Source organism: Mustela nivalis (genome assembly GCF_964662115.1).
Source record: "Mustela nivalis genome assembly, chromosome: X".
NCBI lineage: Eukaryota > Metazoa > Chordata > Mammalia > Carnivora > Mustelidae > Mustela > Mustela nivalis.
This window is the reverse complement of record NC_139040.1, coordinates 92,654,303-92,670,345: the sequence shown is the minus strand read 5'-3', so window position 1 is coordinate 92,670,345 and position 16,043 is coordinate 92,654,303. Positions and strand designations below refer to the sequence as shown.

General features: G+C 41.4%; 1 protein-coding gene across 3 annotated transcripts in view; it reads right to left on the bottom strand.

The window, feature by feature from the left end:
• Positions 1-2,202: 2,202 nt before the first annotated feature.
• Positions 2,203-16,043, bottom strand: part of ZNF41 (zinc finger protein 41) — a 44,382-nt gene continuing 30,541 nt past the window's right edge. For all 3 annotated transcript variants that reach the window (XM_082718124.1, XM_082718122.1, XM_082718123.1), the window contains 3 exons: positions 13,277-13,403; positions 12,917-13,012; positions 2,203-8,649 (listed from right to left, as the gene is read on the bottom strand). In XM_082718124.1, the coding sequence (XP_082574250.1) occupies positions 6,617-8,649; positions 12,917-13,012; positions 13,277-13,403 (2,256 nt within the window). In that variant the 3' untranslated portion in view covers positions 2,203-6,616. The remainder of the gene's footprint in view (positions 8,650-12,916; positions 13,013-13,276; positions 13,404-16,043) is intronic.

Sequence of the window (16,043 nt, the reverse complement as noted above, 5' to 3'; positions counted from 1 at the left end):
GTTTTTTTTTATTTTTAAGTTACCTCTACACCCAACATAGGGCTTAAACTCACAACCCCAAGATCAAAGGTCCCATGCTCTACCGACTGAGCCAGCCAGGCACCTCTCTTCCTTCATTTTAAAAACATTTATTTTAATTTGGAAAAGAACCCTTAACAGGAGAGATGCAAAATTTTAAATGTACAATATCTTATTGTTGATTATAGGGTTAATGTGTACATAGTTCACCTCTACTACTATACTATGATGTGTAATGTTGGCATTATGGTTAAGATTATACTATTATATAGATTATATATACTGGTGGTCAAATATATTGAGTAATTGAGCTAAAGGCTTTATTTTCCCCCTGATGGAAAATGGCTTGAAGAACTGGACTTCAGTAACCATTAGCTAATTTCTATGATAAATAGTTCATCACAAGTTCAGGTAAATATATTTTGCTGTGAAAGAGCATTGGCCAAAGGTTGGGGGGTGGCCTGTATGGTAAATAATTAAAGCTTATTCAAAGAGAAGTCTTGCCTTTGCCTTCAGCTTCTGGAAAATAATCTCTAGGCCCTTGGAATGTTGTGCCTGATAGGAATGTCTTTGTTTACCTGGGGGTCTCATGCCTTCCAGATAGTAACTAGGTGATTTAGGGTGAGGGTCAGAGCCATATGAACAACATAATGAAGTGTGGGGGCTTTGTTGCATGAAGCTTGGCCTCCTGAGGGCTGGAAACCGAAATCAGCCATGTGAGCAGTCAACCATGCCTACATGATGGAGCCCATTGAAGGCTTGAGTACTGGTTGGCAGTACTCCATGCTGTTTTCACTTATCAAGGCCAGGAGAATAATGTCTCCATGGGGAGAGGACAACTGGAAGCTCTTCCTTCCAACTGGAAGCTTACCTTCCAGGACTGTGCTCCATTCCCTTCTTCCCTTGACTGATTTTAATGTCTATCCTCCAGCTGTAATAAAACGTAACTGTGAGTATTAACAGCTTTCGGTGAGTTCTGAGAATCCAGCTAGTGAATTATTGAAACAGAGAGGGTGGTCTTAGAGACCCTTGAACTTGCTGTTGCTGTCATAAGTGAGGGCAGTCTTGTGTGGGGGCTCTTTCCTCTAACTTCTGCACAAGATAAACATAAACATCAACTGAGTTTCTATATACTAGTAATTTAAAGGGGTGCCTGGCTGGCTCAGTCAGTTGAGCATGCAACTCTTGATCTCAGGGATGTGAGTTCAAGTCCCATGTTGGGTGTAGAGAAGCTACTTTAAAAAAAGAAATTTAAGTTAAAAAAAAAACAACAACAACCCAATATCACACAATAAAGTAGAAACAAGAAGACATGAAGTAAAAAAGCATGAAAAATATGAAAAACTTAGGGAATAATTTGTCAGAAGATGTGAAAGACCTGTGTACCTTTGGCTAATGTCATCATCCCAGGGTTCTGGGATCAAGTCCTTGCTCAGGGGGGAGACTGCTTCTCTTTCTTCTTATTCTTTTTTTTTTTTTTTTAAAGATCTTATTTATTTATTTGACAGAGAGAGATCACAAGTAGGCAGAGAGACAGGCAGAGAGAGAAGGGGAAGCAGGCCCTTGAGACCAGGGCCTGAGCCAAAGGCAGAGGCTTTAACCCACTAAGCCACCCAGATGCCCCAAGTCCTTGCTGAGGGGGGAGACTGTTTCTGCCTCTGTCTGCTGCTCCCCCTGCTTGTGCTCTCTCTCTGTCTCTCTGACAAATAAATGAATAAAGTCTTTAAAAACAAAACAAAACAAAACCCCAAAATGACAAATGTAATAAAATGTAACAACATTAAAGAATACTTAAGGAAATCAAGAGATAGGGGCGCTTGGGTGGCTCAGTGGGTTAAAGTCTCTGCCTTCGGCTCAGGTCATGATCCCAGAGTCCTGGGATTGAGCCCCACTTCGGGCTCTCTGCTCAGCAGGGAACCTGCCTCCTCCTCTCTCTCTGCCTGCCTCTCTGCCTACTTGTGATCTCTGTCTGTCAAATAAATAAATAAAATCTTTTTAAAAATTGAGAGAGATACCTATTTATGAGTCAGAAAACAGTGTTGTTAAGATTTCAATTATCCCCAAATTGATCTATAGATTCAAATTAATCCAAATCAAAACCACAGCAGCTTTGTTGTTGTTGAAATGGACAAACTTACTCTACAATTCATATGGAAATGTAAAGGAGCTAGAACAGGCAAAACAAACTCTGAAAAAGAAAACTTTATTGAGGTATAATTTACATTCCATTATTTAAATTGTATAGTTCAAGGACTTTTTTCAAAACAAAAGTTTATTCTTAAACGTACAACAGGCTCCAAGACAACAAGAGTTCAGTCTAGCTGTAGGGGCTACAGATGGTACGGCAGGGAATGCAGGTGTTCAAAAAGGAATGGAATTAAGGATCACCTCAATGACCTTCATTAAATTTACCCAGTCATGAAAGCATCACCACAATCAAGTTCTAGGACATCTATATCACCCCAGTAAGATTCCTGTACTAATTTACAGTTAATGACCATTCCCATTTTCACCCCCAGACAACCACTAGTCTACAGATCTTTATAGATTTTTCCGGAAATTCCATAGAAATACAATATACAAATACGATCCTTGATCTTTTGTGTCTTGCTTCTTTCACTTAGCGTAGTATTTTTGAGGTTCACCCATGTTGTAGTGTTTATTAGTGTTTGTTTCCTTTTATTGTTGAATGCATCATATTTTGTGTATCGTTTGCCTGTTGATGAACATTTGGATTGTCTCTACTCTTTGCCTGGTATAAATAATGCTGTTATGAACCGGTGCAAGTGTTTGCGTGAACACATTACGTATCTTTTGGGCAGATCCTAGCAGTGACATCGCTGGGTCCTATGGTAAACTTATGTTGAACTTTTAAGGAAAATGACACTTTTCTTAAGTGGCTATACCACTTTAATGCATTTACACCAGAAATGTATGAAAGTTCCTAACTCTCCATGTATTTGCCAACATTTGTTATGATAGTCTTTATTATAACCATTTTAGGGGTATCTTATTGTTGTTTTCATGAGAATTTCCCTAATAACCAATGATGTTGGGCATTTCTTTATGTGCTTAAGGTCTCTTTAAATCTTTGGCCCATTTTTAAAATGGGTTGTTTGTCTTTTTTTTTTTAATCAAGTTGTAGGAGTTTTTTATATATCCTGCATACAAGTCCTTTATCAGACATAGAACTTACAAATGTTTTCTCCCAGTCTGTTTTGTCTTTTCATTTCCTCGGTGGTGTCTTTTGAAGGACAAACTTTTCGGTTTTGGGTTTGCTGAAGTCCAGTTTATTATTTTTTTCCTTATGGATCATGTTATTTGTGTCCTATCTAAGAATTTCTTGTCTAAAACAAGGTCACAGAGACTTGTCTCCTGTTTTCTACTAAAACCTTTATAGTTTTAGCTTTTATATTTATGTCTGTGGTCCATTTTGAGTTGTTAGGATGGTGTGAAGCAAGATTTAAATTTATCTTTTTGCATGTGAATATCTAATTATCCCTCCACCAAATGTTGAAAGGGTTTTCTTTCCCCATTGAATTGCTTTCGCTCTTTTGTGGAAAAAAAATAAAGTAGAAACAAGATGTTTACAGTAAGCATGAGGGTTTATTACTGGACTCTATTCTGTTCTGTTGATCTATCCCCATGCCAGTACCGTACTATCTCAATTACTGTAGCTTTATAATAATTTTTAAATTGGTCAGCAAATGTCCTCCCTCTTTGTTCTTTGGCAGATTCCTTTTTGCTATTCTTTTTTTTTTTTTAAAGATTTTATTTATTTATTTGACAGAGAGAGGTCACAAGTAGGCAGAGAGGCAGGCAGAGAGAGAGAAGCAGGCTCCCTGCCAAGCAGAGGGCCTGATGCGGGGCTCGATCCCAGGACCCTAAGATCATGACCTGAGCCGAAGGCAGAGGCTTAACCCACTGAGCCACCCAGGTGCCCCAACCTATTTGCTATTCTTGATCCTTTCTACATCTCTCTATATTTTGAAGATTAGTTTATCAGTTTTGGAGAGAAGAAAGCCTGCTCAAAGTTTGATAAAATCGTATTGAATCTGCAGATCATGTGACTTCCTCAGCTTATTAATATCATTACATTGAATAATTTTTGAATGTTGATGCAGCCTTGCATCATGGAATAAACCTCACTTGGTCATGATGTATAATTCTTTTATATGTTGTTAGGTTCAATTTGCTAATATTTTGTTGAGGATTTTTACGTCTGTATTCATGAGGAATACTGCTCTGTAGTTTGTTATTGTTGTTATGTGTTTATGTGGTGGTATAGCTCAAGTATCAGGGTAATACTGGCCTCACAGACTTGGGGATTGTTCTTTCTTCCTCTATTTTTTGAACGATTTTATGGAGCTTCGATATTATTCTCCTATAAATGTTTAATGCAATTAACCTGTTAAGCCATCTGGCTTTAGGCTCTTTTGTGTGGGAAGATTTAAACTTAGTATTTGCTTACTGTGAAGCATGTGAGATCCACGCCTGGGTCTCAGATCTCAGATATCATTAACTGTCTTGGGAGCTGCTATGGTGGAATTGTTAGAAATAACAATTATAATCACATGGAGATATCACTAGATACTAACATTATGGAGACTATATAAGCTATAGAAAAAAAAGATGGAAAATACCAAGTGTTGGCAAGAACCTGGAGCAACTAGAACTCATCTACTGCACTGGTGAGAGTGTATATTAGTACAGCCCCGTTAGAAAACTAGTTTTATAAACTAAAGCTGAGCATATGGATACTGTACGATTTGGTGGTTCAAAGCCTGGAAATATGCCTAACAGAGATTCATAAATATGGTCACTAATAAATGGGTACTAAAATATTTATAGCACCACTATTTCCAATAGCCCAAGGCTGCAGACAACCCAAATGTCCACCAACAGTGGAACAGATATACTGTGGTATACTACAATTCACACAATGGAATATATCGTGACCATGAGAATGAATGAATGATCTACAAGGGTATTTAATAAAGTGGATGAACACTTACTTTACAATGTGAAGGAAACATAGACACTAAAGAGTATATTATTAAAATATGAAATATATTTAGTTATTTGACTCAATTTACATAAAATACCAAACAGACAAAACTAATCGATGCTGTTAGAAGTCAGATAGTGTTTATCTTGGGAGTTGAGGGGACGAGGCCTGGAAGGGAGAACAGGGAATGCTTCTGGTGTGTTGGGCACGTTGTGTTTCTTGATCTGAGTGTGTTCAGTTTGTAAGAATCCATTGGGCTGTTTGCTTACGATAGCTGCATTTTCTGTCTGCATTATATGTTAATAAAAAGGTTTAAAAATCAGGTAAATTTGCATGTTAGAAAGCCCCTTTTCTTATGAGTATCATAAAAAACATTTAAGGGAAAATGTGAAAGTGTCTTTAGATCAGTGTTTTAAAAAAAGCAGTGCTTTTTCTAGAGAAGTCTTCTAGCTGTTCAACTATAATTGTATCTTAGACTAAACAAATACAGTGCAACATGACTTTATCCCATAGCAATCAACACAATTCTGCTCTTCATGTGCTTGTAGAAAATGAATGTATCTTACCAAATTGAAAGAAAAACAAAATCACAATGTTATGTCTTGAAACCCAATTAATCAACCACTCCTTTTAAACAGGAAACCTAAAGAAAGCAGAAGCTTCAGTAGATGAGGCCAGAAGTCCAGTGTGTCGTGGCTCAGTTTCATTGTTTTAGGGTCAGTTACTAAGGGGATGAGAAGTCTGTGGTCTGTGGGCTACATGAAAGCTAGCTTTTGGTGTACAGGTCAGAAAGTATGCATACCTTTTTTGGATGTGAATCACCTGTGGCCACAGCATGGAAGTAATGAGGGAATAAACTGCCACCTTTAGATGTCTGTAAGGTTTAATAACTATATTCCTGTAACACTGGCTACAGCTATGCCTAATTTGCCAATATATAAAGTCATTAGAATTCCATTTCGTTTTTTAAATATATACTCTGAAGAAGGGAAGAGAAAGAACAGTGCCTCGTGGCCATCTTTTCTGGGTCTTAAATGTCAATAATCACAAAAACTTCTGGCTTCTCCTCACAGATCTGTCTTCCCAGTAGGTTTTTGCCTTGACTTTGGTGCTCCAAGGGAGTTTGGACAATGAAAACTTTTCTCCCCACCCGAGACATTAGAAAACAAGGTGGCTGGTATTAAGCACTTCTGCATCCCAGGATATGAAGAACCAATCAGTGCTGAATTTATACAATCCAAAAAGTGAAACATAAGAGATTACAAGTCCTCTCCTGGGGTCTGTCTTTCTACTGTTTGCAGGAGCTTGAGGGTCTCCAAAGGACTATGGCCCAAATCCCTTATCAAATTGTTTCCCTCTGCATATAATTGCACATCAACTGGTGGTGCCAGTGTTTCTATTTCCAATTGGCTGAAGGACACTTGGCTTTGTTTGCCTTCTGTTCCCTTAAGCTGTGGGCCATCATGCCCACTCCCCCGCCCCAACCCCGCACCCCTGATCACAGCATCTGGCACTCCTCTTCCCTACTCTGAGACCTCTGATGTATCCCCAGGTCTGAGTCCCAGCTGAAGGCCTTTTCAGTCGGTGGCTTTATACTTTTTCTCCACTGTGAGTTTTCTGGTGCTTAATGAGATTCGATCTGTCGGTGAAGGCCTTCTGACATTCTGTACAGGCATAGGGTTTCTTTCCAGTATGAATAATCTGATGCATGCTTAACGTTGCTTTCTGGATGAAGGCTTTCCCGCATTTACCGCATGCATAGTGTCTCTCTCCAGTATGAGATTTCTGATGGATAGTGAGGCGGGACTTCCAAGTGAAGGTTTTTCCGCAGTCGCTACATTTATAGGGTTTCTCTCTAGTGTGGATTTTCTGGTGTGTTATCAGATTGGACCTGTCAGTGAAGGCCTTTCCACATTCGGCGCATATATTGGGTTTCTCCCCTGTGTGAATCTTCTGATGCACACGAAGCTGTGACTTCTTAGTAAAGCACTTTCCACAGTCACTGCACTCGTAAGGCTTCTCTCCGGTGTGGATTCTATGATGTGCAATGAAGTGGGATTTCTGGATGAAGGCCTTCCCGCATTCAGGACAAACGTAGGGTTTCTCTCCTGTGTGGATTCTCTGATGCACACTTAGTGTCGATTTCTGGATGAAGGCTTTCCCACATTCGCTGCATTCATAGTGTCTCTCTCCGATATGAGATTTCTGATGTATTTTGAGGCGTGACTTCCATATGAAGGCTTTTCCACAGCCGTTGCATTTATAGGGTTTCTCTCCAGTGTGCGTTTTCTGGTGTTTAATGAGATTTGACTGGTCGCTGAAAGCCTTGCCACATTCAGCACACGTATAGGGTTTCTCTCCAGTATGAGTTTTCTGATGTGTAGTGAGGTTTGTCCTGTGTGTGAAGACCTTTCCACATTCTGTACATATATAGGGTTTTTCCCCTGTGTGAATTCTTTGATGCACGTGGAGCTGTGACTTCTTAGTGAACGACTTTCCGCACTCGCTGCACTCGTAAGGCTTCTCACCGGTATGGATTCTCTGATGTGTGTTGAAGTGGGATTTCTGGATGAAGGCCTTCCCGCATTCAGGGCATACGTAGGGTTTCTCTCCTGTGTGGATTCTCTGATGCATTCTGAGTGCTGACTTTCTGGTGAAGGCTTTCCCACATTCGCTGCACGCGTAGTGTTTCTCTCCCGTATGAGTTTTCTGATGTATGGTAAGGTCTGAATTCTGGGAGAAGCCTCTTCCACACTCACGGCATTCGTATGGTTTTTCTCCCGTATGGATTCTCATGTGTCTAAAGAGATAGGATCTGTGGAAAAAGGCTTTTCCGCATTCACTGCATGTATAGGGTTTCTGCCCAGTATGAATTTTCTGATGTGTAATGAGGTTCGACTTGAGAGTAAAGGCCTTCTCACATTGAGTACATATATAGGGTTTGTCTCCTGTATAAGCACTTTGAGGTACATTAATTGGTGGCTTCTGCCTGAGGGCTTTGTGGCTTTTATGACACTCATGGGATTTTTCCTCAGCATGAATTCTCTGATGCTCAGAGAGATGGGGCTTTTGGGGGAAGCTCTTTACGCACTCAGTACATACAGGCAGTTGCTCCCCAGTCTGAATTGTCTGATGGTGGATGAGAGTTTGTTTGTTGCCAAGATGTTTTTCACGTTGATTAATGTCACAGGAATTTGCCCCTGTACTCACAGTCTCAGCAGACGAAGAGCTAGGGGCAAAATTATTATCATTTCCAAAAATCTTATCAAGCTTCTTTGTTGCATTGCTTTTATTATGATTGTGTAAGTTTAAAGTATGCTTCAGACTCTTTCCAAATGGGTCATAGTTACGGAGACTTTTAATTGAAGGAACAAGCTTGGTACTCACATGGATTATTTTTTCAATATTCTTACATTCATAGCCCCTCTCCTTAATCAACACTTTCACATGACTTAAAGGGTGATTCTGGCTCTCCCGATATCTCTCTAGCTGGCTGTTGTTTTGCCACAATTCTTCTAAAATGGAACACAATGGATCTTCTCCTATGGGTGGACCAAATTTCTCACAGTGCAATGAAACTTTCCCAGCAATTCTCTGGTGTTGCTTCCCCCCGATATCTTCGTCTAAAAAGAAAAAGAAAAAAGTAAAAATGACACGAAGGACAATTAGCAGAGGGTAGGGGGTACATGTAGTTCAGATGAGGTGAACACAGAAATGGAAGAGTCCATATGACAATCATGTAAATAGTAATAGTGTAGTCATATAAAATTCTTCTAAAGTGCTTACTACATACGAAATAATTATATACCATTTATAATGCGCCAGGCCCCATTCCCAGTGCTTCACATGTAATAGCTCATTTAATCCTCACTAAACCTTAAAAGGCGGCCATCATTACCAACCATGTTTCACAGATGAGAAAACAGCAGCACAGAGGTTATGCGTCTTGCTGAAATCAAATTGCTAAATAAATGAGAGATATGGGATTTGAATCCTGGGGATTCATATCCACTATGGAGGAGGTCTGGACAGTGAGTCTAACCAGAAGAAGAAACCCAAGTCTGTTAAGGGGAATCCTGGCAGGGGAAAGAGAGTTCAGATTATATGTCTTCATTACTTATCAGCTCTAAACTGTTCTAATCTCTTTGCCTTCTCTCGCTTTTCCCTCTGAACCATAGGAGCACCAGCATAAACTTTATGTGCCTCAAAGACACATTCTTCTACATCTATAGGAAACACCGTGCCAACATCAGCCATCTAAATAGTAAATAGATCCCGCGCTCCAACTCTCGGCCAGCTGCAAGTTTTCCTTGGTCCCAGGGATCGATGCTTTCAACAAGTGTCAAATAGGCCAGGGAAAGCCACCTAAGGCAGAAACTGCAAGCTATCCACCAAAAAAAGATTTGCATTTGCCTCTTCTTTTATAGTACTAGAAGGTAGCTGGGCAACCCATTTACCAGCCTTCCTTTGTCTTCACCAGTGAAGTATGAGTAGAAATGACATGTGCAGCTACCAGGCTGGGACTTAAGACAGTGGGCAACACTCTTCCCCTCTCTCCTTCCCACTGGACTCAACAATGACCCAACATTCACCACACAGCTGACAACGATGCCCTAGGAGATGTCAGAGCAGGGACTTGGAACGTGGTCCCCGAATGGCCTGCTGCGATCAGAGTTGACTTGCTGAACAAATCCATTCATCTCAGACTTTTTAAAAAAATATATTTTTATTTTATTCATTTGACAGACAGAGATCATAAGTAGGTAGAGAGGCAGGCAGAAAGAGAGAGAGAGAGAGAGAGGAGGAAGCAGGCTCCCCGCTGAGCAGAGAGCCCGATGCAGGGCTAGATCCCAGGACCCTGAGATCATGACCCGAGCCGAAGGCAGAGGCTTTAACCCACTGAGCCACCCAGGCGCCCCTCATCTCAGACTTCTTATACAAAAGACGTTATACATTGACACTGAGCTTGTTGTTTTGCTCCTCCGCATATTGAAAATGTTAGCTCTGATTTTAGGACACTTCTCCGGAGGTTATATCTGCTATGAATTTACAAATCAGACATGGTACCACTCACACCGATACTGAATTTGGCATGGTTTTCTTTCAGAACACAAAGACTGAAATTGTTAACATTTCATGCAACTGTCGTCCCTTTCCAGACATAATCTATGGTCCTTGGAATTCCCCTGAACCGACGCTTGAAACCTCCTTCTGAAAGAAAGACAGCAAGAGATTCTCCTCTGCCGATCTCCCCAAATTCAATGAATTTAAGTTTGCCAAATAGTTCCCATGCTTTGCTTCAGAAAAATGGAAGAATAAAGGTGCTGGGAACCAACTTATTGCCTCTCAACTCTAAGTTCATGCCTCTTTGCCTGCTCTACAAAGACGGATCTGAGTCTCTTTAAATATCTGTCACAGTGTTGAGCTTTCTCTGGAACACCGGTGGCGGTGGGGCGGCTTTCCAGCAAGTTCCACCAGCATGGCACCTCAGTTACTCTTCTTCCGTGCTCTGGGCCATGGCTGGGCCCCTCAACAAGGTCTAGATTCTTCCCTGGGAAGCAGGGGAGGCTCTTTGGTGGGTGGCCCATTGCAGCCCTAGAGGCACTGGTGTTCCTTTTATCTGTGGTTCCTTTATTCTTTAGATTTCTCTTTACTTCTACTAGCTAATCTCTTGTCATTTCTGTCTCACCAGAGCTAATGATTCTTTCTTTTTTAAGATTTTATTTATTTATTGACAGAGAGAGACACAGGGAGAGAGGGAACACAAGCAGGGGCAGAGGGAGAGGGAGATACAGGCTTCCTGCTGAGCAGGGAGCCCGATGCAGGGCTCCATCCCAGAACCCTGGGATCATTGACCTGAACTGAAGGCAGAGGCTTAACGACTGAGCCACCCAGGAGCCCCAATAATTCTTTATGTTCTGCTTTCCCTGTTTAAAGTTGTACATAGTTTCTCTCTTCTGATCAGCCCCTGAATTGTACAGCAAGAAACAGGCTCTTCATTCTGAGAACTTTCTAAAAACATGGAGGTAAAGGCCTCAGTTACCACACAGTCTAAAATCTATGCTTTTTTTTCTGAATTCCTGTGGAAAGAAAGGTGAGGAAAAAGAAAGAGCCATCTATCTTGGACTAAGTGAGCCATTTCGCAGAACACCAACATCTGATCACCAGGTGCAAACGTGTCATCTGAAGGGAGAGGGCACAGAATAAAGAGTCAGATTCATGGAACACTGACAAACGTGGGAGACATCAAGAAGATGTCAGAAATGCACAGCAAATGAAACAATCAACAAAATGAAAAAGCAGCAAACGTGAGGCGAGAAGATCTTTGCAAGTCATGTATCTGATCAGGAGTTAATATCCAAATGCTATAAAAAGGGGGTATAGCTCAGGGTTAGAGCATTTGACTGCAAATGCTATAAAAAGCTCATACAACTCATTGGCACAAAGCAAGCAAACCAATTTAAAAAATGGGTAGAGGAACTGAATAGACAGTTTTCCAAAGAAGACACCCAAAGGGTCACTGAAAGTGAACTAATAGAAAGAATGGAATCAGTGAATTCAATCAGGCATAAAATCATCATAATTCAGGCATAAGAAAACATGGAGCCGGTTTTAGGTGGTATCACTAGGAACTGGGAAGATGGGCTGAGAACTGAAAATGGTATTTGCAAAAATGGAAAAGCACTAGGAACTGTAGGGTGACTAAAAAAAAAGGCTGAAAGATTTAAGAAGCACTGACAGAATGTGACAGAATTTGGAAGGTGGGAAGGTGATGTGTGAGATGATGACTCCCAATTTCTGACCTACTGAGGGTCAAGAGAAACATCTCATGGGAACTTTCTGGGTAGCTAAATCTAGTACTAAAATACCAGTGAAAACCAGACTGGAGATGTCAAAAGCAGAGTCATCAGAATTTAATACGGATGAATGTGTCCATGTATATGAAGAAAAGACTGGTGAACAGTGGACAGGGCCCTTAGAGCAACCTCATGGCTGGGGGGTATGAGGAAGATGACAAGGCTGGAAAAAGAGGCAAGTAGTAAAATATTATGCAGCCATTTGAAGGAATGAAGCCAGATGAACACACTGTAATATGGACAGACCTTATGGATGAGTGAAAAAAAAGGAACGAACGGAATTAAGACCTGGGGCACAATATAATTTATATGTACTAAAAATAAACTCATAAACCCATACTTCCAGTTTTTAACGGATACCACACAAATTCCCAGATAAACACAGTAGCTCCGTTGCCCCTGGAACGAACATGCGGAATTGGAATAAAAGGGAAGAAATGTTAAAATGTCTGAATGTGCAGGGAAAGAATCTAAGAGAAAGGGGGTGGGAGCGGAGTAGGAAGAAAAAACAGATCTTCGATAAGATAAGGTGGTTGGTATGTGATCCAGGATACAGAGATGAGAGACAGCTCTCTCGTCAAAATGCCAAGCAATGAAGACAATGGCTATTTGCAAGAATTGCACTTGGAGAAACTGTTCAGGTATCAAAGGAGCTTCCATGAGCTATCTCCAATAAACTATAGAAGTTTAGAACTTTTGGGGCGCCTGGGTGACTCAGTTGATTAAGCATCTGTTTTTGGCTCAAGACACGGTCCTGGGGTCCTTGGGATAAGCCCGGCATCAGGCTCCTTACTCAGTGGGGAGCCTGCTTCTCTCTGTCTCTCTGTCCCTCTGTCTGCTGCTTCCCTCTCCCCTGCTTATGTGTTTCTCTTGCTCTTTCAGTGGAATAAATAAATAAAATCCCAAGAAAAAAAAAGGCAGTTTAGATCTTGCAGGCAGGTTATCTTCACAGCCTCTCAAAGCTATCAGCCTCTTCGAAAAAAAATGAGATTTGCTTCCATGTCCCCCATCTGCCTGAGTCCCACTCACTCACCTGACCAGCTCTGATGTGGGGTTTCCCCCTCCAATGTCCATGGCCCCTCTCCTTGCTCCAACTTGAAGATGACCTCTGGTTTGGGAACCTGGCACCCTGTTAACAGGACATAGTACAGGATAGGGTCCAGCTGATTGGATTCCAGGGGACCTTCAATGACATTTCCATTTGCTCTCCAGAAAAGTAAGCACATTTCATTGGCAACAGAGTAATAATGAGTGCTGAAAAGGGACTGAAGAGTCCTGGACAGATCAAAGATGACCCCATCACACACTCAAGATGTTCCAGAACACCCAGCAGCTGAGAATGGAAATAGCCACACTCAGGCGCCTGGCAGGCACACAGGGCAGCTGTGCTTACCCACTGAGCGCAGGTGGCTGTAATTCTCCAGCGTCACATCCCGGTACAAGCGTCTCTGAGCAGGGTCCAAGTGCTGCCACTCTTCCTTGCTGAAGTCCACAGTCACATCCTCAAATGACACGGAGACCTGTAACAGCACAGTCCTGTTCAAGGCAACAGGGTCAGCAGGGGGCGGTGGGCGGTAGGGGGAGGGTTGGAAGGAAGGCAAATAGGAAGTAGTTTTTTCATGATGTTTTACCGTAATGTACCACATAGGGCTTTCGCTCAGTACCTGGTTTTGTATTTCATTCTGTGAGAGAAAAAAACTTATTGAAGTAGCTTGACATTCATTGCGTATGTAGTACGTTCATTTGTTTATATAGTCAGTCATTCTTTTGCAAACATGAGGATTAAAATAGGCTCTCTTTAAGTCCTCTAGTTAATGTGGGTACTACCTACATTTACTGATTGATCATGTGCCAGACCATGGCAATAGAGAATTGAATAAAATAGAAATCGAATAACAAGAAACACATAGGGGAAAAGGTGAAGCAATAGAGCCTTTAAAGACAATACAGAAAATTCATCCCCAGGTTTTGGCACAAAACAAAACAAAACAAACAGGAAAAAGATGATATAGACAAGTATCTTTATGATCACAGATTAGGAAAATAATTCTCAAACAAGATGCAAAAAAAATTAACCATAATGAAAAAGATTGACATCTGGCTACCATAAATTTTAAAGCTTCTATTCATTTAAAAGGTAGTGTTATAAGAGAAGAAAAGGAAAGCCACCGAATAGAAGATATCTGCAACACCTATTACTGTCAAAGGGTTTATATCTAGAGGACGTAAAGAACTCTTACAAGCCAATAAGAAGATCACTGAGTAGAAAAGTGGGCAAAGCATTTGAACAGGCATTTTACAAAAGGGGAAATTCAAGGTTTCAGTAAACATGAAAAGGGCTTAACCTTAGTAACCAGGGAATGCAAATTTAAACCACAGTGAGGGGCATCTGGGTGGCTCAGTTGTTTGGGCATCTGCCTTCCGCTCAGGTCATGATCCTGGGGTCCTGGGATGGAGCCTTGCATCGGGCTCCCTGCTCAGCCGGGAGCCTGCTTCCCTCTCTCCTGCTCCCTGTGCTTGTGCGCTCTCTCTCTGTCAATAAATAAATAAAATCTAAAAAAAAAAAAAAAAAAAACCCTTAGTGAGATACCACTATAAAATCCCTAGAATGTCCTCAATGAAAAAGACTGATAGTATGAAGTGTTGAGGAGAATGTGGTGTGATAAGAACTCTCATATTTCTGATGGTGATCTAAATTGGTGCAACTTTGCTGGAAAGCATTTTATCTTTATTGGGTAATGTTAAAAGCATGCATACTCGAGAACACAGTGATTCCACTCGTGGCAATATGCCCAACCAGAATATGTGTACATGTGCAAAGGGAGGCATGGCCAAGAATATTTACAGCAGCATTATTCAAAATGTGTGTAATATTTCATGATAAAAAGTTAAAAATTAATAGTAATGAAAAAAACCAGTGTTCAACATAATAGTAAGAGTATCTATTCTCTGTGTGAAAAATATTAAGAATTTTTTTGGGGGGGTGCCTGGGTGGCTCAGTGGGTTGAGCCTCTGCCTTCAGCTCAGGTCATGATCTTAGGGTCCTGGGATCGAGCTCAGCATGCGGCTCTCTGTTCAGCGGGAGCCTGCTTCTCCCTCTCTCTCTCTGCCTACTTGTGATCTCTCTCTCTGTGTCAAATAAATAAATAAAAACTTATAAAAAAGGATATTTTCGGGGATGCCTGGGTGGCTCAGTTGGTTGAGTGACTGATGCTTTTTTTTTTAAGATTTTCTTTATAAAAACAAAGATTTTATTTATTTATTTATCTGACAGAGAGAGAGAGAGAGAGACAGCAAAAGAGGAAACACAGGCAGGGGGAGTGGGAGAGCAAGAAGCAGGCTTTCTGCTGAGCAGGGAGCCCCATGTGGGGCTCGATCCCAGGATCCTGGGACCGTGACCTGAACCGAAGGCAGATGCTTGATGACTGAGCCACCCAGGAGCTCCGAGTGACCGATTCTTTTTTTTTTTTTTAAAGATTTTATTTATTTATTTGACAGAGAGAGAGATCACAAGTAGGCAGAGAGGCAGGCAGAGAGAGAGAGGAAGGGAAGCAGGCTCCCTGCTGAGCAGAGAGCCCGATGTGGGACTCGATCCCACGATCCTGAGTGGCTTAACCCACTGAGCCACCCAGGCGCCCTGACCGATTCTTGATTTTGGCTCAGGTCATGATCTTGGGGTCATGGCTTGTATCAGGCTCTGCATTCAGTGCCAAGTCTGTTTGAGATTCTTTCTCTCCCTCTCTCTCTGCCCTTCCTCCCACTTGTGCTCCCTCTCTCTAAATAAACCAATAAAAAAACTTTAAAAAAGAATATCTTCTTAGTGCCTTTTATTTGCATAATCCCTAAGCATATTACACCCCCCCAGACCCCTGTGCCACACACACACACACACACACACACACACACACACACGACCCAAGACCAGTTTTCTGGCTAGGGAGATCTGGGGAGTTGGGGCGAGAACCATGTGAATGTATTACCTATTCAAAAATTAAGTTAAAAATCACCGATGGGACCAAAATGGAATAGACATAATTCTCTCTATTTCTCCTGCTGAGTACAGCTAAAATCCCAGGACATTATATATAAAACAAAGATAAGGGTACTCTGTAAGTTGGAGAGATGGAGGCAAACTTGCCATGGTTGTCGGAACCTGAGGA